The 25,217-nt window shown below is 43.7% G+C and overlaps 1 protein-coding gene across 1 annotated transcript in view; it reads left to right on the plus strand.

Moving 5' to 3' along the window:
* Positions 1-21,687, plus strand: part of TMEM114 (transmembrane protein 114) — a 797,325-nt gene extending 775,638 nt beyond the window's left edge. Inside the window, exon 4 of the mRNA XM_085628184.1 lies at positions 16,462-21,687. Coding sequence (XP_085484310.1) covers positions 16,462-16,691 — 230 coding nt within the window. The 3' untranslated portion in view covers positions 16,692-21,687. The remainder of the gene's footprint in view (positions 1-16,461) is intronic.
* The last annotated feature ends 3,530 nt before the right edge of the window (positions 21,688-25,217 follow it).

A 25,217-nucleotide genomic window follows, 5' to 3' on the forward strand; every position in this document is an offset into this window, starting at 1 on the left:
GGGCTCCGACAATGGGTCTCGTGGAGGGGCAGGGGGAATCACAAGGTGCCGGCTTCCACACAGGAACTGAGGCAACCAGACTCCTGGGGCTGGGGCACAACCACCTCTCTTCTTCGTCAGAGAGAGTGACACGCTGGATCAGTCCAGAAATTCCCAGATGACACGGATTTGGGGAGAAGATGGCCCAGGCGCTGGACCACTCCAAAGTCCAGGGGGTCAGGGGGTCAATCTACCTGGAGCCTTCCTCAGGTACACGGACCTCAAAAGTCACGGGCTGCACTCAGGGACCGGTCACAGGGTGAGGGGTGATGTTACTAGGATTAGGACTCTGCGCAGACCCTGGGACCTGTCTGTTCCCCTCTAAGTACAACCACCTCCTCACACAGGCGCCTTACTCCTGACTACTCCACAGCCCAGCTTGATTCTAAAATGGCCGCCCTCCTGCCACCTCTATTTATCACCTTGGGCTGGACTTGCCAGAGGGGTCCAGAAGGTTCTGGAAGCTCCCATGGCAGTCATGGCCCGGGTGCTGAGGTGACAGTTGGAGCCACCATTTTGTGAATCCTACCTTCCGCCTCTATCTACCTCAGTGGAGCACCTTGCGCCTTTTCCTCATGTGAGGAGGAAAAGGCGCCCAGAACCTCTACATCAGCACCCCAAAAAGTTTAGTAGACAGAAAAAATGAGAAGGGGACAAGGGACAAAAATAAAAAATGAGGAGGGAACTGCCAAAGGGCTGACAAGTCTAACAGGCACCATGATAAGGCAGCTCGAAAGGGACTTCGGGGGCCCCTAGCAGAGCCCCTGTGGGCGTCTGCAATGGGGCTAGGGGGTACATGGTGCCTGGCACACGGTGTATGGATGTTTACAAACATCCTTTTCCATTGTGGCTTGTGCTGCGTCCCTTTTCCGGGCCAGAGCACAAGCTGCAATAGAAAAGGGCATGTTTCTAACTGCCTCATGGGCGGTTGCATTGTAATCTGCCAGGTGGAACCACCAACTACTAGTCGGGTGGTTACCATCCCACAGTGAAGTCGGTCAGAGGCTTGCCCATCCCCCATTGTAAAAAGGCCCTTAGTTTCCCCAAAATGTATTGTTATGTGCTCACATCTGAAGAAAAGCAAAGAATATATCAAAACTATTCATCTCTCAGATTACTTTTGTTTTTGAGGATTGTCCGGAGGCAGGATATATAGAGAATAGAGATTTACTCAACTGCCAGAAAACATTTCTGATGTCCATTCAGGTGAGTCTTACAATGAAAATGCAGTTTAATTTAGAAGTAGAAAATTATTTCGTTTCTCTGACTGTATTTGTATTAGTTGGCACTACCCATATCTGATTTATAAGTAAGAGAGAACATTTTGTATTTAGTTTGCTGTGTTTGTGTGGTCAAACGGCATGCAAACAATCAGGCACAGATACAAATAAATAAATGGCCAGGAATTAATAGGTATAAACAGGCTGGTTGTGTTTGTGGTTGTCAATTTAACAATATCTTGAAGAAATAGATTTTGACGAAGGAAATGGTGTAGAGTTTGTTTAGCTGTTTCAATTTTCGTGTTTCTGGAATAATGCAATGTGAGATTTAGAAGGCACACATAGGTTTTTTGATGGTGCTAAATAACTATACCCCGAGGTAATTTACCCTCAGAGATTTATTCTGTACAGAATAGTGGAAGGGTTCAGAGGGATTTGTCGGTGAACTTTGCATGTCATTTCTGCCCCAAAGGTACAGGAAATTATTAAAATATTCCAGCAACGTGAAAAGAGAGAAGCAGAGCTTAAGGTGACCTTCTCAAGCTTGCATCAACAGTGGTTGGAATAATTCCCCAAAGTTTGTGTCCTGACCCAAGGCTCTTTCATGTATGAACCGGCCCAAACAGGAAAGGCCCCAAAAGAAGCCCAACTTTACCTTTGCATCCTTCACTAAAGGATCTTTAAGCAATGGGGTGCCTTGAGGGGCAGGCTTTAGTAGGATTAAGTTTCCGCACTCAGCTTACTCCTTTCTTATTACTACTCTGGTCAAAGAACCTGAATGTCTTATGGTTTCTTAATTTGTGTGTGTATATGTAACTTATCAATTTTGCTATGTATAAATACTAAGACATTTTACTGGTTAAGTGTTGTACGACAATTGTTGTATGCACATTCTCTCACTTTTGTTTAATTATTTATTTATTCCAAATTGAAAGTAGATGAGCATGTTAAAACTTTCATTTTTTTTTAAACAAAGTTTATTCATTTTCCACATATAAACAAATAATAAAGGTTTTCAGCATTTTCAGGCAAAGTGTCATTTAGGTGAAACAATATGGCAATATTAATGAGAGTTTTAAAGCAAGTACTTCTATAGCCCAACCGATCCAGTAAGTACTTTTGTTTGTGTTTTTGCTGAAACCTTTGTTGTTGTCCCCGCTTAAATAGCAGCAAGAGTACCTTGTGGGAAATTCATTTTCTTTATAACTAAAACAAAAACTTAAAACCTATCCCCCCATCCCTTCACTGACGTGACCTACCACAGTGAAACAAAATACAAAATTGATTTAAGGGTGGTAAGATAGCTGTGCCATAAAGTGGAATATGTCTTACAACCTCATCACAGTTTTGAAATTTACCTTGATAAGTACCTCCTAAACAGACCTTATAGGCAGTACTTTTATGTGCCTATCTTTTATATACTTAGATGTTTATAGGATTCGTATTATGCATTTCCGGAGATAGGGACATCGGCCACCCTGAAAGACTCCATTATGGGATCCCAGCTCATGGCTATGGGATTTTTACATAGACCCCTTTTTTCCTCTGCATGGAGGGCTACGCTTTCCACCAGTCCCCATTTAATTGTCTCTTCCCTCCAAGTCAGTAGGTGCTGTTGGTGATTTCCACCTCCTAGTTATACATCGTTTAGCCATCAGCAATACTAGATCCAGAAATTTAGCTTGAACTTCGCTGCCCTTCCGCCTCTTGCACAACCCTAAAATATACCCTTCAATCGTTTGAGGTCCCATGTCCCCTAGTGTATCTTTTAGTGTTCGTGCTATCTCCTCCCAGTACCCTCGTACTTTGTTACAGGTCCACAGCATGTGTTCCAGGTCTGCATCTTGGTCAGAGCACCTAGGACATAGGGCATTTGCACCCGTGTATATAGTGTTAATAACATATGGTGATAAGTACACCCGTTGGGTAACCATGTATTGAATGAATTTGAATCTGGTGTTACGAGACACACGTTTCGGGTATTCTAAAATGGTCCTCCATTCCCTATCCATCTAAGGTCGGGCAAGGTCTCGCTCCCATTTATCACGCACAGCAGCCAGAGGGCATGGTTGGTACGTACGTATTCCACGATAGAACCAGCATATCAAATGACAGCCTGTTCCCATATGATACATCAAGTGAACAAATTATTTTTAATAGGCTCTATTCCCTGGGAGGACCATTTTTTCTTTACATAAGCTGCTAGACTAGCATGCAACAGAAACAACGTTTCTGGTACTCCCCGTTCATTGACAAAATCAGTATGTGGGAGTAACGTCTTACCCCCGAACAGGTCGCCTATTGTGTCCACTCCAGATTGTACCAAAGGAGCCAACTGATGATTTGTTAACATTCCAATATTCTTGGGTATACCCAATAATGCGATATTGGGTGCATATGTAGAGGCAGCTGCAGTATATCGGAACACTCTTCTCCAGTAATCAGCCAAGCAGTAGGCATATAAATCAGGCGCACCTGATGCCCCCGCATTCGACGGGAGTTGCAGTTTTTTTAAACTCAGCCGGCGCCTGCCCGCTCCCCAAATTAAACTAGTCAACAATGTGTTAAGAGTTTGAAAAATAGTGGCCAGAAATCTCACCGGTAGGTTAGTAAAGAGATATAACAGTCACAGCAGCACCACCATCTTGGAGATCGCGAGCCTACCTGCAACCGACATTGGCAGGGACGTCCAGAATGTTACCTGTGATCTCAAAGATGTGATTGCCTTCTGGAGATTGCCGTCAATAAAATCCTGTGGTCCGATATACTGGAATCCCCAAACATCAAAACATGGATTGTACTATTGGTATCTGTTGGGTGCCAAAAAGGAACTCTAATACATCTGTCACATCATTAAAAAAGAATGCACAGGATTTATCATAATTTATTGCCAGACCCGCAACAGTTTTAAACTGTCTGAATGCCCGCACAGCAGTTTGAACATTCTCCTGCGGGTTGCGGACGTACAATATGATATCGTCGGCGTATAGCGAAATGGCATGAAGTGTAGTAGACATTGAGATACCCCAATCGATTGCATCTGACCAAATCATACAGGCTAAAGATTCCATTGCTAACGCAAACAGCAGGGGTGAAAGGGGACATCCCTGCCTTGTGCTTCTCTGCGTATCTAAAGGTCTAGATATATGTCGTCCTGTACGCACTCTGGCAGTTGAGAGATGATATAGTGCTTGTACCCATTAATTGTATTCCTGGGGAATCTGAATTTCTGCAGTGTAGCTAACATATATTCTCAGCTCAGCGTATCAAACGCTTGAGTGATGTCCAATGACATACACCCGGCGTTCACTAGTTTGCCAAAGCAGTAGAATAATATAGAGCAGAGCCTTCAACTATTGAGAGAAGTATTGTGCGCAGGTATAAATTCACATTGATCAATATGTAGTAAGTCCTTCAGAAGAGGCTTCAGCTGGGTTGCCAGAATTTGACTAAGAATTTTATATTCAGTAATCAATAGTGATAATGGGCGCTATGCGTTCAGTGTTGAACGATCACGACCTTGTTTCAGAAAGGATGTAATCAATACTTGTGATGTTGATGGTGGTAACATGCCTGTAGTATAAATTGTCTCGTATAATTTTTTTAAGGTGTGGGGACAGCTGCTGTGCATAGGTGGCATAGAATTCTACAGGGAGTCTGTCTAACCCAGGGGTTTTATTGTTGGGAAGATTCTTTATTGCTGCATGTATTTCATGCCTTGATATGGGGCTAGCTAACACTTCTCTGGCTGCATCAGTAATTCGTGGTAACTGTACTTTACTTAAGAAGGAGTGCAATTCAAAAGGGTCTGCCCAGTGCAAGACTCTGTACAAAGCTTGGTAATGGTGATAAAAGTATCATTTATTTCAGACCTGAGAATTAACACGTATATTATGTGGCGTGAATATTTCTGTTATTGGTGTAGGTGGGGGATCGTCTCTAATGATTTGTGCTAACAGCGCACCTGGACGATTGGCTCTCTGTATATATGAGCGGTAGTCAAGGGTTCTCAAGTCTTCTAATAATTCTGCATATTTAATACGGGCTTCTTGTAATGCCGGCATTTCTGCTGGATCCAATGCCACCCGCGCCTCTAGTGCCCCCAACCGGTCCTCTACTTGGCATAGTTCCGTGTTGGTCTGATGTCGGGCTCCAGTAACCGCATTTATAGCTGCCCCTCTAAACACCACTTTAAATGCTTCCCACTATGTTGCAGTACTCATTGCTGTGCACGTGTTTTCTATAAAGTAATGTGTTATTGTGCTAGATAATGTATCTTTAAATACTGCGTCCTCTAAATGCAGTGTATTCAAGCGCCATGTGGGCACTGGGGTGGGAACCCGGCCCTATTCAAATGTCATTTCCAGCGCACTGTGGTCAGATAGTGTTTTGCTCACATAGGTGGAACGTGTAGTTTTGCCATACCTCCATAAGAGACCACCCGTGAGACCAATTATTCAGAGAGGCTGCCAGACGCTTAGTATGAGCCCCATCAATAGGGGGACGTGAACGTTCCAGTACTACGTCTAGGACTGCATTGTAATCTCCACCTAGTATCCATGATTAGTCGGACCAGTTCGCCAATACTGCATTCACCCAATTATAAAAGTGGTCCTGATCAGTTCATTAAGTCTTTATTTCGATTATAAAACCATAAAAGACATTGCAATCAGTTAAAAATTAAACAAGTTAAAATGGTAGAGTCAAGACAGAAATAACATTATTATGAAGCAATCGCGATAAGATGTTTGAAATAAAATAATAATCCAACAGATCAACAGAGTCTTATATACTTTAAAGACAATTATTTAAGAGAATGTGAATTAAAATATGTCTGCACAGCTTTAGTCGGTTGGGAAAAAGAAAGCGGTAAAACCAGACAGGTATAGCAGTCTGAAAGATAAAAGGCTACCCCGGTCATTCATAAGAGCAATAGCCCTACCTCAAGACTCAACTGGGTAGCAAATTCAAAACTGCCACGCATCCCACAAAATTAGGGCCTAACTCAGGAATTTTGTCATTGCCATAACAATGGATTCCTGAGTACATGTCTGTAAGATCCACAGGGCCTCTTTAGCAGCTCTCGTGCCAAGGGTGATACAGATGGGTTTATGCCATTTCAACCTTGGTAACCTGTAGGCCGGGCAAACAAATAGGATATGGGCGATTGAATCAGACTGTGCTAAACACATCGGGCACAATTCTGTTGTTCGCTTTAGCCATCTGCTGGAAAAAGCTCTAGTCGGAAGGGAACCTACCCTAAACTGGTGGTAGAGCTTCCTGTCCATCGGTTTTAGAATAAAATCCCAATATGGTTCAAACCCGAGCTCATGTCTAATCGACAGAAAATCCCTAGTCAGAGTTGGCCTTGTGATGGAAGAAAAACGCTTCGTTTTCACCATGTCCATGTAAACTGCTTTAAGCTCTTTTTTTGTCGTCAACGGAATCTTTTCTGGGTTCTCCCACAGTGTACTCATCCCCATTTCTTTCAGGGTTTTTTTTTTATGTACTGAAGCCACTTGATCTTACTTAGGCACCCTACCCCCTGAAGTCCAAAAGAGCTTTGGCATACAAAGAGAGCTCAGGGGTAGCCCAAAGCCTTCTCCAAAAGGCTATAGGCCTGAATCGAGCCAGATCCTCGATGCAGAAACATCCCAGGTCCAATAATAAGGGCACCAATGGAGTTGATTGCTACAGACCAGTTAATGCCCTCATAAATTTATTTTGAGTAATAACCAGGGGAATAATATCATCATGGCCCCATAATTCAGCGCCATATAGAATTGCACTAGCAACTTTGGAGTTGTATATTTTAAGGGCGGGAGCTATGGGTTTGGTGAAGGAAAGCCTCTGCTCTTTTAAAAGAGCCCCAGCCAGCTGCGCATGCTTCAGAGCAAGCATGTCGATCTGAGGATTCCAGTGTAGCTTCTTATTTAAAGTTATCCCCAGGTAGGCAAAGACTTCAGTCTGCTCTAAAAGAACATTATTCATGTAGACTTTGCCCTTAATAGCTTTGTGCATGTGGAGAACCATGAACTTTGTCTTATCCACATTGACCACCAGCTCATGGTCGCGGCAGAACTCTTCAAAATGGGACAGGGCCACCTGTAGCCCAGTTTGAGTCTTGGATAAAATCAAGGAGTCATCCGCGAACATGAGTAGGGGGATTTTCAAGCCCCCCAGGGTTGGCGCATCAGTGGGGCATGTGGAATAGTACTGTACCACCCTGTCAATAAATAGGGAAAACAGGGTAAGAGCGAGGACACATCCTTGGCGCACACCCTTTAACACCGGAAATCTATCTGTGACTTCTCCGTGTGTGCCCCATCTGACATGTGCGTGGTTGGAGTCGTGCAGTTTAACCATCATTGCTAACAGCTCCAACGGCATCCCCACATCCATAAAAGCTCTCCACATTTTGTTACAGGGGACCAAGTCAAAGGCAGACTTCAGGTCAATGAAGGCCGCATATAGCGCACCCCCTCCTAGGATAACAACCCGCCAGTAAATCATCACATACCTAAGCACCTGATCGATTGTGCTGGTGTGGGGGCGGAAGCCTGCCTGTATAATGTAAATGTAGTTGAGCTTATATAGCACACAGCTACCCGCTGTGGGTTTCCCGGCGCTTGCTTAGGGAACCCGTCCTGGTATTCCCCTGTGAGATAGCAGGGTATCCACAAGGTGAAAGTCAGGCATCCCGCCGCGAGGGGCCGTTGTGGAGATTAAGCAAGCTATTGCCCAGAGTCGCAGAGTGTGAACCCGTGAGTCGAGGAGGCACCGGGGCGAGAATTATCGAGTCCGTGGAATTTTTAGCCCAAGACCCGCCGAGGCGGGGAATTGAACCCTGGTCCAGGACCGATCTCAGCTTCCGGGTCTGCCGCCTCTAACCCCTGAGCCACACTTCTGGTGTGGGGGCGGAAGCCTGCCTGTATAGGAGATAATATCTTGGATTCCTCGAACCACAGCTGGATTCGACACAGTACCAACCTGGCAACTATTTTCTGAATGGAATCTATACGGCTAATGGGCCTATAGTTGCCAGGTAATGCACGGTCCCCCTTTTTATATACCGGTATAATAACTGCACCGGACCAGGTATCAGGAGTGCACGCACCACTAGCAATGGCATTAGCAAGATAGGTGATATAAACCACCCAGTTGTCCTTATCATGGAAAAAAAGATCTGCGGGTACGCAATCAATGCCCAGGGCCCTTCCTCTCGGAATTATGGAGAGGACTGTCTCAACCTTAGAATTGGTAAATAAAAGGGTGGGTATCGAGGAAGGGATTTTAAAATCTTCCAAGTTATTGGCGGGGGTAGAGAACTGGGCAATATAATAAGAGGCCCACTGTTCCGGCGGAACATAATTAATAGGTGTAAAAGGTGTCCCTCCACTCCCCCACTTCACTAGCTGCCAGAATTTTATCATGCTTTTCTCATTACTGGCTAGAAGCAAGTCGTGCCAGCGATTATCGTCCCTCTCCTTTTTAGCTTTTGATTGGGTTGCTTTGTAATTTGCCCTGGCATATTTAACTTCTCCCATATCTTTGGATCTAATAACCCTTGTCAATAAACGATAAGCCTCTCTGCAGGTTTTATTGTACCATGTGGCCATTGGTACCCCTGCCTTTGCCTTCTTTTTACTGGTCTTGATAAAATATGATTTTAATTTTGAAAACAGGTCTCTGTGAACCTGGGGGACGATTTGGTTAATATCCTCCTGTGAGACACAGCTTTGAAGGCAGGTTATTGAATGAGCAACCAGGGCCTGCATCGCGTCCAGATCCCCTTCCTTCTCAATAAGCCAAGAACATCTTACTCTCCTCGTGTCATTTGAGAGCAATGCTTCTGATGGTATTTCCTCTACGACCTTTTTAGGGATGTTTAAAAAGCCCGGGGCCTTGATTGTCAAAATTAGCAGGTCATGGTCACTTTCTGTGTGTTCCTGGACCCACATGTCAAGAAGGGAGTGCCATGATTCAATATTAAGGAGAATAAAATCGATACGGCTACTCCTTATGCCATTGTTAAATGTGTGGGCGCCCTTCCTGTCCGAGCGGGACCTCCCGTTCAGTGCTCGCACACCCCTTTCCAGGCATAGCCCCTTAAGTTGCAAGGCGGCTTCTGTCCATTTTTTAATTGGGCACAAATCTAGGGACGGGCGATTCCACTGCGAATCTTCATCGGGACTTAAATTGCCATCCTCTAGATCAAGCGGTTCGAAGGTGCAATCAAAGTCTCCCATAATTAGCAGGTTGCACCCACCACTCTGGCTTTCCAGAAAACTATCAAGGAGGGCGACAGTTTCAGAGCGCCTCCCACCTGTTTGCCCTCTAGCGTAGATGTTAATTATCAATGTATCTTGAACTTGGTCCATCCAAAGCCGTAATGCCATGATATCTGGACTATCAATAGGGACCACCTCGACCCTGCAACCCATTTGCTGTCTCACCCAACAAGTGAGACCGCCAATGGGTCTACCTTTCCGTCCCCCTTGAGCAGGTTTGAAAAAATTTAAGAACCTGGGATGATGTACCTGATCAATGGACCAAGTCTCCTGGAATGCCAGGAGGTCAAACTGTTCGATAAAAGCTGCCCAATCGCAGGATGCGGTTTTGGGCAGAAGACCTGCAATATTCCAGGAGCCCACTGTCATAACAGAATTAAGGTTTGATTGCGGTGGACTGTCTGGTAAAGGAAAGGAAGGAGGTACGATCTCAGCCACCTGCGTGTCCGAACCATAGGGACAATCGAATGAGATGAAACCTACTAGGTGAGCATCGACCATGCCTCCCAACCCCTCCATTCTCTGTTCCACTTGGATAGGGTGGACCCCCTCGAGTTAGCCAGGATTTTTACCTAGTGCATCCCGCTCTGTTGTAATATCCCGAGTTCTTTGAAGGAAATCTGGTGGAATGCAAGTAGGGGGACAATTACCATAGGCCTCTGGGTCCCTAAATACACCAGTCCCAGATAAGTCAGTGCAGTCAGGTGCTACAAGTCAGTCGATATCCTCTAATGAGGAGAAGACATCGAAACGATTGTTAAGAGGGACAGAATAATTAAATTGACCATGTGCTTGAGAAGACCCTCTCCCTCCAACAAATCTAGTAATATCAGAGGGTCGGTAGAAGTACCCCAGGGGGAGAACAGAGATATCATCCCTGACATCAAGGTCTCCTGCCCTCTCCAGAATTTGCTGAACCAGACCAGGGGACCTGAAGCTTAGAACCACGCAGTCACCCCTGAGGGACTTTTGGGACTTCCCTACCCATGGTACTCTGCGGACCATTTTGAATTCGTTAAACAAACGGTTTTTGATCCCCGTCCTTGAGCTCAGTAAGTGTAAGGCCTTGTTTCTCAGGGTTGACCAATCCTCAGATGCCTGCGGTGCTAACCCAGGGACATTACCTAAAACTACAGTGTAGGAAGTGGCTTCTGGGGGAAGATGTAAAAAATTAAAATCATTCTGGGCACCTGCAGGGCATAATCGGTTGGGAGAGCATGTGTGGATTTCTCTCAAAACATGCTGCGTACCTTGTAAACTAGGGCATCCCCGTGGCAAGGAGATATGATGGCTATCAGCAGGGGCTAATTTGATGGAGTTCAGTGCCCTAGTAGCAACCCCTCTTTTGTCCTGAACCCTCCCTCCCCCCTGAGAAGAGCTGCCCTCTCCAACTATCTGTACTCTAGAAGTACTCGAGATAGTATGAGACAGGTCCTGCTCCATTTTGTCCAGTCTATCCTCTATCAAACACAGTTTTTGAATCAAGGGGTCAAGAAGGTTTGAAATTCCCTGCACTATCCGTGTGTAGAGGGATTCCTCAATAGATAAAGGTGAACTAACAACAGCGATGGTAGCCAAAGTAGTTTGACTACATCCACCATGCCCCCTTGAGGCTGCCTTCCATTTGACTCCGCCTGATGATTGGGGGATGGCCTTCATTGGACCCCGGCCTTTTCTTTTCTTCGATGGTGGCTCCCCTTTCTCACCCTCCGTTGCTTTCTTGCCCCTGGTTGTAACCATTGTTATGCCTGAGTTGGTATCTCAGCCGGATGGAATATCTGGTAGTGGGGTATTGGAACCCAAAGTATGCTGGCTTAGGGACAAGGGAGGTGTAGCAGAGGGGATATCTGTGTGTGTTAGAGCAGGGGGGGACCAGACTACCAATAGTTAGGAGCAATAAAGGTTCTAAAGAAAGCCTGCCCTCTGTTAATTGAATCTCATGGATCAGCGCAGATTCTGCCCATGACAAAAAAGCATCAAGCGTTCCCACCACCCCACTCCCACACCTGCCTTGCGCTTGCAAGATGCACCAGTCCCCACAGGAGGCATAGCCGCGGGTCGGATAGAGCTAAACAGTACCTTGCTAATGTAAGAAGCAAATGTACATAAGGTATGAATGTGGAGCACTCCATTGAATACAATGGAGTGCTCCTTGCTTTTACGGGTCGGTAAAAGCCAGCAAAGCAACATTCCACTGTTTCTTTTGTTCACAGCTGTTGTCGTGACCAAAGGGCTCATCAAGCCCGAGCGGATTTAAACTCCCTCGGGCTCCGAGAGGCCTTTGTTTTATTTGTTAGAACATTCTGCCCTCTAGTGGCAGAATGTTCTAATAACCTTATAGCCCTTCGCAGCTGGGCAATACCGGCCATTAAAGTCCTGCTACCTTGTTAAAGCGCTCGAGCAGGACTTTAATGGTCGGTATAGCCCGACACAGCGGGCTATAAGGCTATTTTGATCGAGGAACTATTTTCACAAAATAGGCACACACAAGATTTAGTTTATAGACAAATCCTTGTATTCAATTTATATAATTCAGGGGCACAAATCACATAATTCCATACAAACATTAACCTTGTAAATCAGATCAAATTGTATGTCTAAATGGTAAGATCAAAGATTAATGTACGTGAAGTCTACTCTGATATATATCAAAGTCTATCCCCTACATTAATCAATCGCAAAGTTGATGAACCACTGTAAAATAATTAGGCACAACATGCCTAAAAAGGCAATACCTTTGTCTATATCCGTGCATTGCTGGGGATACCCAGGTGATGGGATGCCTTGAAGGATTGACTAAAGTATGGAGAAGGTAGGATGTGATGTCACTTCCTGTGTTCATAAATGATACAAAATTAAGTCCTCTTGCTTGACTTCTTCTTATAAATCAGAAAATAGTAAATCTGACTCCGCCAAAGTCCAATACTTTCCATACTGTTGTTCAGGTGGGAGTGGGAATAGGGAATTCTTGCCTTCCAAACTTCAACACTTTATCTATTGTTGGTTAGTTTGTAGTGGGGATAGTAAATTTGAGGCCCCCCCAAAGCCTAATAATTATTTTTTATTTTCATTTTTTTATTTAATTTTTTTAACATAGATTTTTGTGATTTAACGTCAACTGTTTTAGTTTTGTTTATTTTTATTGTATATATTTTTGAGTAATACTAGCTTTATTAAATTATGTTTTTATTAATATTGTTATATGTGTTTATTTTTCCTATAACTTCTAATATATAGGGCCTGATTAGCATGTCAGATGCTCATCCGACCGACACCGTAGCGGAATGAAACCATCAACTATTAGTCAATGGTTCCACCTGCAGCATTAGGATGAGACCACCCTATGGATGGTCGGAAACATCCATTTTCTTATTGCAGCTTGTGCAGCAGCTGGAAAAGGGCCGCAGCACAAGCTTCAATCGAAAATGTTATGTTTTCAAACATCCCTGCACCATGTGGCAGGCACCATGCAGTGCCTGCCACTCGGTGGGAATTATGTTTTGCGGGGCTCCATAGATGCCCCCCAAGCCCCATGGCAGAGTGCCAGAGGGGAATGGGGCTCTGCTGGGACCTCCAAAGTCACTTTTGGCCTGTCTTTTCAAGGACTGGTGGACCGCCATGAAAGGGCAGGCAGAAAGCAACATCATAATTCTGACAGCAGAGCTAAGGCTTGCTCCACTATCATTTTGGGATTACTATTCCACCTGCAGCCAGGACGAGCTGTGTGAGCCCATCTGAAGCAGAGCAAACTTTCCCCACGGGTTTCACCCCGACTGCCAGTATTGTTATACGGGGGTCGGATGGAAACCCATGATGTCGGGTCGAAAGCCTCCGACGAGCTGTCGGATGGCTTTCCACCGGACATCAGAATTAGGGCCATAGTGTATTTAAATATTTATTATTATTATTTGTATTTTTGTTTTTCATATTTATTTAATAATTTGATTTATTTCCATGTTATGTTTATTTTTTTACAATTAAAACAATATATATTTTAATTCTATCTTTTAAAGTTTTAAGACCTCTCATTTTATTAATAAATGCTGGACACTCTGTTTGAGATGAAGAATGTATTGCTTGAGACAGCACAAGTTGATTCTTTGGAGTCAAAATTGGTCAAGATTCTGTCTAGTCCACTAAGGTGGGAGCCATTAATGACCCTGCAGCCTCAGTGCTTAATAGCAACATTTATGAGGCACACAGCGCAATCCCTCTTAGCTGATTTTAAGGCTTTGTAATTTGTAATTACCAGTAACTGAGGTTAACTCAAGCATTCTACCAAACACTTTTGTTTTCTTCAGTTGATTCCAATAGAAACACAACTTTGAGATAATGTGTAGTGGGGACTCCTCCATTCAGTCTCTACCAGAGGACATTAGGCCCCCTACCATATCCTAACCTGGTAATTGGCCAGATCTCTTAATATCCTAATTTGGCAATTGGATTTAGTGGTTGCAAAACATCTTAGGAATCTTGCAGTGGCTCAGAGGAGACGTTCAAGAAATATAGAGTTAGACAGATCCAATTAAGTCCTCCCTTCTTCAAATGATCAATCATTATGTCTCAGCACCAATATTGAGGATTTTCAAGCCCTCTATACTCTACAAATTGGTCATTGGCATGATCACACTCCAATGGTAATGTAGATATTGGCCCAGATGTTGAGAAGATGGATTTGCAATAAAAAAGGTGGTTAGGTGGTTACTGAGAATTAACTAATGACGTACCGAAATTCAGTAAATGCTCTACCCTAATCACCTATGGAAAATATTGAAGAATGTTTCGTTCCTGGGGTAGGAGTAAGGAGTTCTTTCCTTGTCATGCAGTTCAGTTTAGCCCTGAAGATTTTCCTGGATGGCTTCTCTCATTACACTTGTGGCCTTTAGTAGGCTATAAGTAAGTCTTTTAGGGCCCCATGGTGAAGTTTGAAAGGTGTGTAGGTGTTAATTGCCATCTTCTTTTCAGGCTTCTCTGATCTGGCCCACAATAAAGCCCATGTTGAGTTTATGGATCTACTCTCTGGTTCTAAGGATGCTCTATGCACATTTCTTTGGCTCCATTTAAACTATTGAACTGATGTTTCCAACACTGTACACAGAAAAGCATACTGGGGAATTTGTAGGAAATCCTTTCTGTCTGTTCTTACAGACATTCTCACTAGTCTCCTAAACCCTCGGTTTATCAGGAGGTCATTTTCCCTATCAATAGTGATCAGCAATTCATTATTGCATCTTTTTCCTGGTCCTAACTCAATAGAGGAACAGGGATATAATTGCTCAGATATCGAAATGATAGCGCCATGTTACATGGGCTGCTGATTTAGGAGGTTGCATTTCTGACATTTATTTTAATATCTTGGGGAATCAGGGCATGCCAGGAAAGCTGCTCTCTTTCTCTTAATTATGAATCATGCCCAATTTTCCATTGTCACATTCGTTGGTTTGTTTTGCCCAGTTATATTCATGGTGCTTCATCAGTGATATAGTCCATCATGGACAGAGGTACACGGTGTCCCTCTCATATTTGCAATGCAGCTTTGCAAGCGTCAGTAAAAGATTTAGCTCAATGTGTCATCCGTGTGTGGATGACTGATGCTCTTCTTATGTAGAGGGTGCATTGAAATCTGTCCGCATGTGAATCATGTTTAGTAATATTTAGAGGGTGTATCAGTACAAGTGTCTCTGTGGCGACTTGCACTTGCAGCTCAAAATCATGCCTGCGTTGTCATAACTCATTAGAAAGGCTCGGGTGAGGAATGTGTTGGTAATCCCTTATTAACATACTGTAATCATAATTACTTATAGTCATTCTCCTTCATGTCTTTATGCACCCTCCTGACCACTGAATCCAATGCTAGGTTAGTGCTGGATAATGCTTGGATATTGGTCTGAGTTCCAGCCTACATCTTGGTCACCTTTGTTGGTTGGGAAAAGCAAGAATCAGAAAAGAAGATAGAAGCAAGCTCCAGCCTCAGTGGTACAGTGTCACTGAATTGGGAAGGGAGAGGAATGAGAGATAATATGACTGAGAGTAATGAAAATTACGAGTACGTGATATAGTCGTTTGACAATAATAAATGAGGGTGGAAATAAGAGGTCTCCAGAAGCCATGGTATTATATGCTTCCTTGTATCGATTAAATTAGATGTGTATAGAGTACACATTGAGCACTTTTTTAGCTCTTGAAAGCGCCTCCTTGGCTAGCCAGTGGATGCAGGGGTCTATAAAATATTAAAGGGCTGCAATTACCCTCCAGAACACTTAAATCTTTGATTTTAGTTCTTTGCAAGGCATTCCCATGTAATGAATTTGAACTTCCTATGCTCTAATAGTAGATCAACATACATGTATTTTCGATATTTTATTTGTAGATATTGTGTATTTTCCAAGAGGTATTGTTATGGCTTTATTACCATTCTTTAGTGTAGACGGAGACGATGACTCATGAGAGACAAGGCCTCGAGTGTCTCGTGATGCCTCCTCTCCTTCCTCAACATGGCAATGAAGATCACATTACTCTCAGCACAGCTGCATATATGGTTTATGAACTTAGGGTTCATTGTGATCAACTGGCATAAATAAAATTATTGAACTAGAACCATGACACAAGGGGTTAAATATGTGCAGTGAGATAAAATTACATTGAATAGGCCAATTGGGTATTATCATTTTTCTCTGTAATCTGTGAGATGTTAAGCAGTATTTTCTCACAGTAATAGTGCTGAACTATGGTAAAAACATGGAGTTTGATCTTTGCACTGTAGTATTATAGTGGATGAAAACAGATTTATAGGGACAATTGTTTCCAGTTACTGGTTTATTGGAGACATGTATTCGGGCTTGTAAGGCTGAATGTTTATATGCTTCAACTATGACATTTTGTTTAGTGACGCTTCTCCTATTTGTCCTTAGCTCTGGTGACTGTTACTGGAATAAGTGTCTACATCGCCTATTCTGCAGCTGTGTTCCGGGAGGTCGTCTGCATCTCGGGGAAGCAGATTCTTGAAGGCATCGACATACGCTTTGGGTGGTCACTAGCCCTAGCCTGGGTCTCCTTCATCGCTGAAGTCCTCACCGGAACAGCATTCCTAATGGCTGCCAGGGTGGTCGGCCTGAAACGAAGGCGGGAGCAGACATTTTGAGCCGAAGGAACCAATGAGATAATAGTTTTCTCAAAGGAATAAAGGAACACTCGATAATTCGGAGGAAGACTCTGTGTGACTCATTCTCATCACTTCCTATGAGGAAGTAGGAAGTTGCCATAATATCTAAGAATCTCTTTCCAGAAATATTATGCCCAGAATTGTAAAATAATGATTTGCTACTGTGTTTTTTTCCTTTCTTCAATAGGTAACCTGGAGGCCTTTGTGACCGCGTCTATTTGCAAAATGTAACTACCGTCTGAGTCTTTCTACTGGACAGTTTCCCCCTGATCAATGGACTAGGCTGAAAGGACCTGCGATTATTAAAATTCGAGCAGAGATTTTTCAAGCTGCCTCGGCCTGCGACACCGAGGAGTTGCACGAAGAAGGACCCCAATTAGGGAGCCAATCTCCTCGGATGGGCACTGAGGGCAGGATGTGAGATTTCAGTTGGAAATGTACGCTTAGGACAACAAACGAGAGCTCGGTTACATTAGAGAGGTACCGACCAATTATTCGCGCCATAGAGATTGCTAACCGACTGCAAGAAGGAAGCCTCTGGAATGTTCTCAGAGCTGCTGGTTTGCAAATGACAGCAGCTGTGTGGCAGCTTGAAGAGTGCCCCTTATTATGTTACTTGTTCTAATCTCAGTATTGATTTGCTGCTACCTCTGCATTATTGTGTGCTCATTAATTCTAAGTGGAATCATGGCAAACCGTTCATATTATTTTTAACTGCTTCGCCAATGCTTGTTATCAACGGCAGTGTGTGCATGAACAAAACGATGGCTAAACATGTACTAGAAGGAACCTTGAGTTCATTTAACTTTTTGGGAGGGGGAGTCAGAAATTGTCAAGACAAAAAAGTTTACGTCATTTTTTAAAGTGTGAAGGCTCTCATTTGTAGTACCTTTTTAGAGTGTGTTCTCCTGCGTTCCGCTTTCAGGTCTGAGAAGAAAACGGAGGACATGGCAGCCAATCGCATTGCTAACACTCCCAATCTGGAGGGAGTGAAGGTGTAGACAAAGAAGGCTTTCAAGGGAACAACCTTCTAAAGCAGGATATGGAACGTCCACTGGTTCTACATACAAGTGCTTAAACACAGCGGTGGCAATGAAAGTCTTTCACTCTGTAGTTCCTATATTTGGAAATAGGTTGGCTTGTTCTGTCCTTCAAAATGGGTTTAACTGAAGCACTGTATGAAGTGAAATGACTGCTCACACACGCTTTCAGCAGGCACATTTTTAGGGATCTCTTCGCTGAACCAACCAATAAGAATGAGAACTTTCAGCTGAGCAGTGAGCACATTTCAGATTCCCTGATTCCAAGGCAATGTTATGGTAGGTCGAAGAAAGCAGACAATGTGCATTGGTGTACAGAAAAAAACATTTATCAACTTATGGGTAACTTTCTTTACGCTATATTTAATTTATCCTTTGAAAATCTTTGTTTACAGGTTACAGACATATATTTTTTCACTGCTTACTATTTGCAGGATTCACAAAGATGGGGCTCAATTAACTCTTTTGATGAAGTCTAGGAAAAATACACAAAAAGTGTCAATGGAATTACTCAACAGATGTTTGTATCACACCAAATGTTTGTAAGCAAAATTATCCTGGGATTCTTTTTAACACATCATTTTAATCGTATTTCTGTCTGACTGATTTAGCATGCCTAGAAAGATGTATAAGAGTAATCTTCACTGAAATCTTTCAGATGTTAAGGTGGCTGCTTACGTCATCTAACCAACGAATTGTTAGAAGTAAAGTTCACTTAGAAGTTTACAAACTCTCTGTTGCTCCTAGGGTCTGGAACTTCATCCCTAGTCAGAACTGGCACTCGCCCTGCTCTTCATCAGGAAACTGAAGACCATTGTCAGATCCCATTCAGGAGATCAAGGTGCCGATAGAGAGTACTGGGCCAAAACCGTTGTGGTGGAGGCCTGTTGCGCTTCTGCCCTGGGGCCTGCCTTACTATGGCTCTGTAAACTGGGCCAAGTACAACATTCCTCATTTGACTCTCAGTGGTAGCGAGACATGTAGTCACAAGATTCTCAAGGAGGTTTGTTGGAGGGTTACTCATTTTCAAGAATCAATACCACTCCTCCGTCCCCCCTGCAATGCAGTAAGATCAATGACCAACACAGCGCTTCTCTTTGAAGAAAAGACAAGCACTTTATCACACAGAAAACCTAGACTTCCACTACACACTCAATAATGCACAAGTACCTCGTTCACAGATGTGAGTTTGTGTGCTCTAGAGTCCACGGCAGTTTAGGCCTCCACTGTCTCTCATAGGTCCTTCATTTTATTGGGTCCACCCTTCCAGGTTCAGAGTTTGAGGCAGGTCTCCAATTGCAGCTTGTCCCTTCCCTTCCAGGTTTATATTTGCACTCAAATTGCATATTGCTTGATAGGTCCTGGCAGGAGTGAAGGGTTCTATCAAGACCCTCTTCCAGGCAGCGGGCCCGGGATCACAGCTCACTCTTGCAGTAAGGGGGAAACATCCATTACCACACGGGCATTGCATCGCAATGACTTTACATCACGGGTAATACAACGCAAGTTGTTACGACGACTTGCGCTGGATGGCGATCTAACCTTAGGAATAGTATGATTTACTATTCCAACACCTTCCCCACTGTACGTAGACTGGAGTTGTAATAGTAAATCATACTATTACTAAGTCGTTGTAACGACTTGCGTTGTAAAAACTGTGATGTAACGTTCCGCGATCATTTTGATCGCGTTGTAACGTCACAAATTCGCAATAAGGTGGGTATTTAAACCACGGCATAGCTCACTGTGATAGTGGGTTCTTGGTGCTTCTTTTTGAAAGCAGCAGCCACTCACAGATGGCGATTCTTCAGCACAGCGAAAGCCAGGCGATATCTTCAGCACACAGTGGCTCGAGTCGACAACTTCGATTCTTCATGGGGGGCCCACTGGGCACCTCTCAGCTCACCTAGCCTTCAGTAGTGGCTCCGGCCCAAGAACACAGTAGGCAGTGTTGTGGTCACACTGCCCAATTAAGACACATGGGCTAGCAGCTGCCAGTAATCCCGGCTTTAGCTGGATCTACTACAGGGGCAGACTGCTCCAGGGATGGCAGTACCTTGAATCTTTCGGCACACTTGCTCATTTATTCTCTGTTGGGTGGACCCTACTCCATGGTTAATTACAACAGTTTCTTCCACGATCCTCTCCTCCTTTAGGGTTGGTGCTTCCTTCCTTCGCTCCGAGGATAAATATCTTGGCACCCAGGAAAGTCCAGTTATTCCTCCTTCAGATCAGACTCCAGGCGATGTTCCTTCGTCTCTGGGGAGTTGACTGTCAGTGTGATACCAACCCTTGGCTGCATAATAGCTGCTGAGGACTTTGCTGAGACACAACAACAATTAATGAAAATAGCTCTCGAGGTCCCATCTTGGAACTCATTTTGCAGAGGAAGGATGGGTATTTCAGGCCTGCTTCCTTGGAAATAGATTGTGTTGGATCCCCTTTCATGCGTGTTGGCCAGATCACCATCCAGACTTGGCCTCTCTCTGAAAGGATGCTCTGCCCAGCATGACAGTCTCCAAGTGGATTGCCCAACTCAGAAATACAAAGAAGTAAGAGCAGGCTGCACCCAGCATTTACAATTTCTCCTCACAGAGTTCAGGAAAAGAGCCAAGAATGTGTGCCTCTTTAAAAGAGTTCTTTCCTTAACAACAGATACTGCAGGGCTCATCCTTCGCCCCCACCCCTGCCTAATAGCAACAGCAGTTAAAATTATTTAGAGCCCAATGTATCAGGAAGAGGCCTGGCATGTGTATTAAAAGCTTATCTTCTCTTTCTTCTCCATGACATTTGGTGCTCCTCTAGGAGATGCCAGCAATACACACATGCTGTCTGGAGAAAGCAACCTCTTCTCTATCTTGTACTCTGGTCCAGGCAGCGGTCTTCCAAATGATCCCACAGGCCTGTATCACTTGTAGTGGTGCTCGAACAATTTTCTGACTGGGGGTTCCACCATCAATGTTCATTTGTGCTTTCCTGTTTATTTATTTTGAAATATTTGTATAGTTCATTTATAGGTATTTAATTTATGTGTGTTAGAAGAACATGCCATCCTCCAGCCTTTCCTTTGATACCAGCAAGACTTTCACCTAGTTCCCTCTGCAAAATCCTCACACTTTGCAGAAAGAGAAATAAAAGTAAACACCAGTCTCCATGTTAAAAGAATAATCAGCAATTTGTCAGAAGACTAGAACGACATTTGCCCTCTGTCTTTGAATGCACAGCAAATGTGACAAGATAAAAACTAAATTTAAAAGTCATATTTAATGCTCTTTCACCTTCGGAACTCCAGCATGGTTGTTTGGAGGTGCTGTAGCACCCCCCCCCCGGATACCTACTTCCAGTGCCTATTATAAATTGTTCTCCGCACCCTCTCATGATTGGCACTCATGCAAAATGTCCAACACAAAGGATGTTGAGTTCAGGAATCTGGTTTGATCATGAGCAGCAGATCTTTAGATGAATGGGCCTGTAATGTTTGCATCCATGTCTCATAGGTAGCCTGTCATTAGAATTTGCTACCAGGGTGTTCTGCCACCACCGCAGTCCATAAATGAAACCTGTGCCAGGGACAGAAGTCCCCTCTCTGTGTGAGAGTGCACTAGGAGATCCCCTCCTGGTTCAGTAGTAGGCCCAGAACCTATCCATACAATGCAAGCACAATGGATTAGTGTGTGGCATGAGCAGATATATGAAAATCAGCATCAGAGGCATGCAGTTTTGGCACACAGAGCAGTGGACACAACTGTACATCATATAGGGAATATTCCTGTCCCAACAACCATCCTCTTCCAGTAACACATCATCTATGTGCAACCCTCTGGATGATGAACTTCAGCTGGTCATTCTGGTTATCCTACCTGCATGCAACCTTTATTCCTCTCCTTTGTACTCGTCCCTTGTGCACCACCTTTGTAAAGTGTTCCTTTGATTTCCACCCAAATTTGCTCTATATAAATCTCTATGTATACAATTATTTAATGCTTTTACCCTCTTTTTCAGTAACCACTTCATTAAAACAAGCATTTGCAATTTAACTGGGCTTGCTTTTAGGAAAGTTTGAGCTATTGGCATTGAAATGGCAATGCATTTTATTTATATTTTGGTTTTTAAAACATATACAAAAAAAATTGTCATTTACAATGCTAATGGCTTAAACTCTCGCAAATGTGAGACCTATTTCATTGCAGGTGCTTGTATTTGCAATGTAATGGGTCTCGCATTTGCGAGAGTTTAAGCTAATGTCATTGTAAACGACAACGCCATTTATTTATCTGTTTTGAAAACCAACTCATGAATAGAAAGCATCATCATTTGCAATGCCAATAGCTCACTCTTTCACAAATGTGAGACCTATTGCATTGGAAATGCTTGGTATATGAAGGGGGCAGACAGAGTGACGGAAATGTACGCAAGGATCAGTAAATCATAATACAGTGCACAGCAGGGAGGAGGACGAAGAGGAGAGCCTCCCAGGGAGTTTTTTTAATGTACTTGTATATGTGCAAACTTTACCCGAAGGTGTCAGAGTACTTTACCATAGAATCAGTTACATTACATATGGACTTTAGAGTACATAAATAATGTTTGTGGTAATTTGATGGAAATAAACGTTAAAAACCAGCCCACCACACCATAACCAGGCCACAAACAGCGAAAAAAACAGCCCACACACTAACCTGTATTGCCAGGCCTCGTTGCCCTTCCAAATTCCCCGATAGGCCAGTCCTACCCTGCCAACACACCACAGCAGAGAACGCTTACATCACAATGATTTCCTATCTATTAAAATGCAGGCCATAAACTCTATCGGTGTCATTTGTTGTCTTTGAAAGGGCTTATTTTCCAAAAAGGAGTACATGATCACATATTTGATCCATTTGACAAATCCTCAGCTCTTTATCTGGAACCCTTGTTGGAATAAAATAATTGAAAGGCTAGACTGCTGTAGCCTTAAGACACAGCGAACACGTTGACCAGGGCACCTGCTGGCAATGCACCTCCATTAGGTGGCACGTCTTCAATAAACAGGTACAGTATAGGTTTAATTTCCCCTATATTTCTGTATTTGAGATTGGTTGCTTAGAATGGATGCCTCACCTGACCACCTTGAATGTGGGGGTGGCCAGCAGCAGTATTTCCTTGCGGCAGAGGAGTCATTGTTGTTCCCTAAAGACAGCATGGGAGGAGGCGTACCACATGCTGTGACTGCTCGGGGTTGCCAATGGTCATTCTTTACAGAATGGGAAGGGGTGGGATCACACTGCTTCACCTCCCAGCACAGTTCACCCCTTAGCATTATGGTAAATGCAGTTCATGTTACATGCTTACTTGAATGTTTCCTGGAGTATTCCACCAAAGTTGGTGCAGGTTAGTGCTGTAAATCTCTGGGCATGGGTTTCTGGATATCATCGGTCATCAGTAGAGATAAAAACAAATGTAATCTGGGGTTGCTGAGCAGGCTGCCACAATCCTTTCAGGTCTCAGTATCTCTCACAGGCGCACAGGTGCATCTCCACAAGCTCGTCAGCTCAATGGCTCAAGGGAGCCTTTTGAAACAGGAAGGGGTGGGAGCACACTGCTTCACCTCCCAGCACAGTTCACCCCTTAGCATTATGGTAAATGTAGTTCATGTTTCATGCTTACTTGAATGTTTCCTGGAGTATTCCACCAAAGTCGGTGCAGGTTAGTGCTGTAAATCTCTAGACATGTGTTTCTGGATATCACCCGTCATCAGTAGAGATAAAAACAAATATAATCTGGGGTTGCTGAGCAGGCTGCCACAATCCTTTCAGGTCTCAGTACCTCTCACAGGCGCACAGGTGCATCTCCACAAGCTTGTCAGCTCAATTCAAACAGGAAGGGGTGGTAGCACACTGCTTCACCTCCCAGCACAGTTCGCCCCTTAGCATTATGGTAAATGCAGTTCATGTTACATGCTTACTTGAATGTTTCCTGGAGTATCCCACCAAATTTGGTGCAGGTTAGTGCTGTAAATCTCTAAACACGTGTTTCTGCATATCATCCGTCATCAGTAGAGATAAAAACGAATTTAATCTGGGGTTGCTGAGCAGGCTGCCACAATCTGTACAGAATGACTGGTCGCCAACAGTATTGGCTAGGTTGGGAGCCTGCTTCAACCCTGAGACAAAAAAACAACCACATCTGGCCTCAGCAATTGGTCTTCAGGCACCGTCTGAATGCCCACTTTCTCAATCCGACCCTGACTGAAGGCATATCAGCAGGTCAAAAGCAGGCCCATCACCGATAGCTCTGTCATTCCCTAATGACCCTGCAAACAGTGGATGTTGCTAGGAGATCTTTTTTTCGTCCATCACGTTCCCGCAAACTTGTCCCTCGTGTCCTCCCCACTTAAAAATCTGGGGGGCATAAATCTCCCACGCTTAATCCCATTTTCTCCCTCTCCAAAAATCCCCCACTTCATGGCAAGTTATTGAGAAAATTAACTTCCCTATTTTTTTCCTACATCTCCCACTTCTAGGCTCCCAGTGCTGGCTTGTATTCCCTTTATGGACTATTTTTGGTGGAATCAGATAATAGTTAGTGTGTTTTTACATAAACTGAACAGGAATAATGAGAAAACATTTACCTCTTGCAGCATAAAATATCTACTAATTTAATGTTTGGCTACGGTAGTGCAAAAATAGCTCTCCAAAGAACATTTCTCATATATTATTATAAATATATTTTTTATTTATTGGAAGTTTCATGTTGTTCCACAAGTAGCATTGGCCAAATCAGAACAGTAGTGGATTGTTTGCCATATTTAAGGATATAACATTATTTTATGAATCATGAATTTTGCATATACACATGGTCGCACTTGAACAGAAACGAAACAGAAAACAGGTGACGGCACAAAATGAAAGTGGCCCAATCAGCCAAAAAAGTGACCCACATTTGCAAATAGGGACAGTTTTAAACTTGTAAAGACACACTATGTAGGTGTATTGCAAAGTATTGGAGACTGAATGCAATGTTTTTGGTAATATAAGGGAAATCAACAGTAAAAGCCTCACCTTACCTTTGTTGTGTACATTAATGACTTTCCAGGCAGCTTTTGTGAGGAGAAACAAATACCGTGAGGATCACACAGAGGCAGGCAGGAAGAGGTTGTGGGAGAGGAACCGAGCGTGCGCTCATGACGAGGGGGCTGACAGGAAGCAATAGAGGACAGTGGAATGGGCGGGCTCTGCCATGGGAGAGAGTCAATCACCCTCCACCACAACATAACTATTTTCAGTGATATCTGGTGATGCTTGAAATAATTGGAGTATTAATCTTGGCCTCCAGTTGGAGCCTGTGAGCAATCAAGGAAGGTTTGCGGGAAGTTTGGGGGGTGAGGTTGCGTGGTTCTTTCCAGGGAATTTTTTTAAACAAGCTGGCAAGCGATCTCCAAGTTACGTGGGTGAGAAAACATTATACTGGTCCGCCGTTAGTTAAA

Source organism: Triturus cristatus, chromosome 10 (genome assembly GCF_964204655.1).
Source record: "Triturus cristatus chromosome 10, aTriCri1.1, whole genome shotgun sequence".
NCBI classification, from domain to species: Eukaryota; Metazoa; Chordata; class Amphibia; order Caudata; family Salamandridae; genus Triturus; species Triturus cristatus.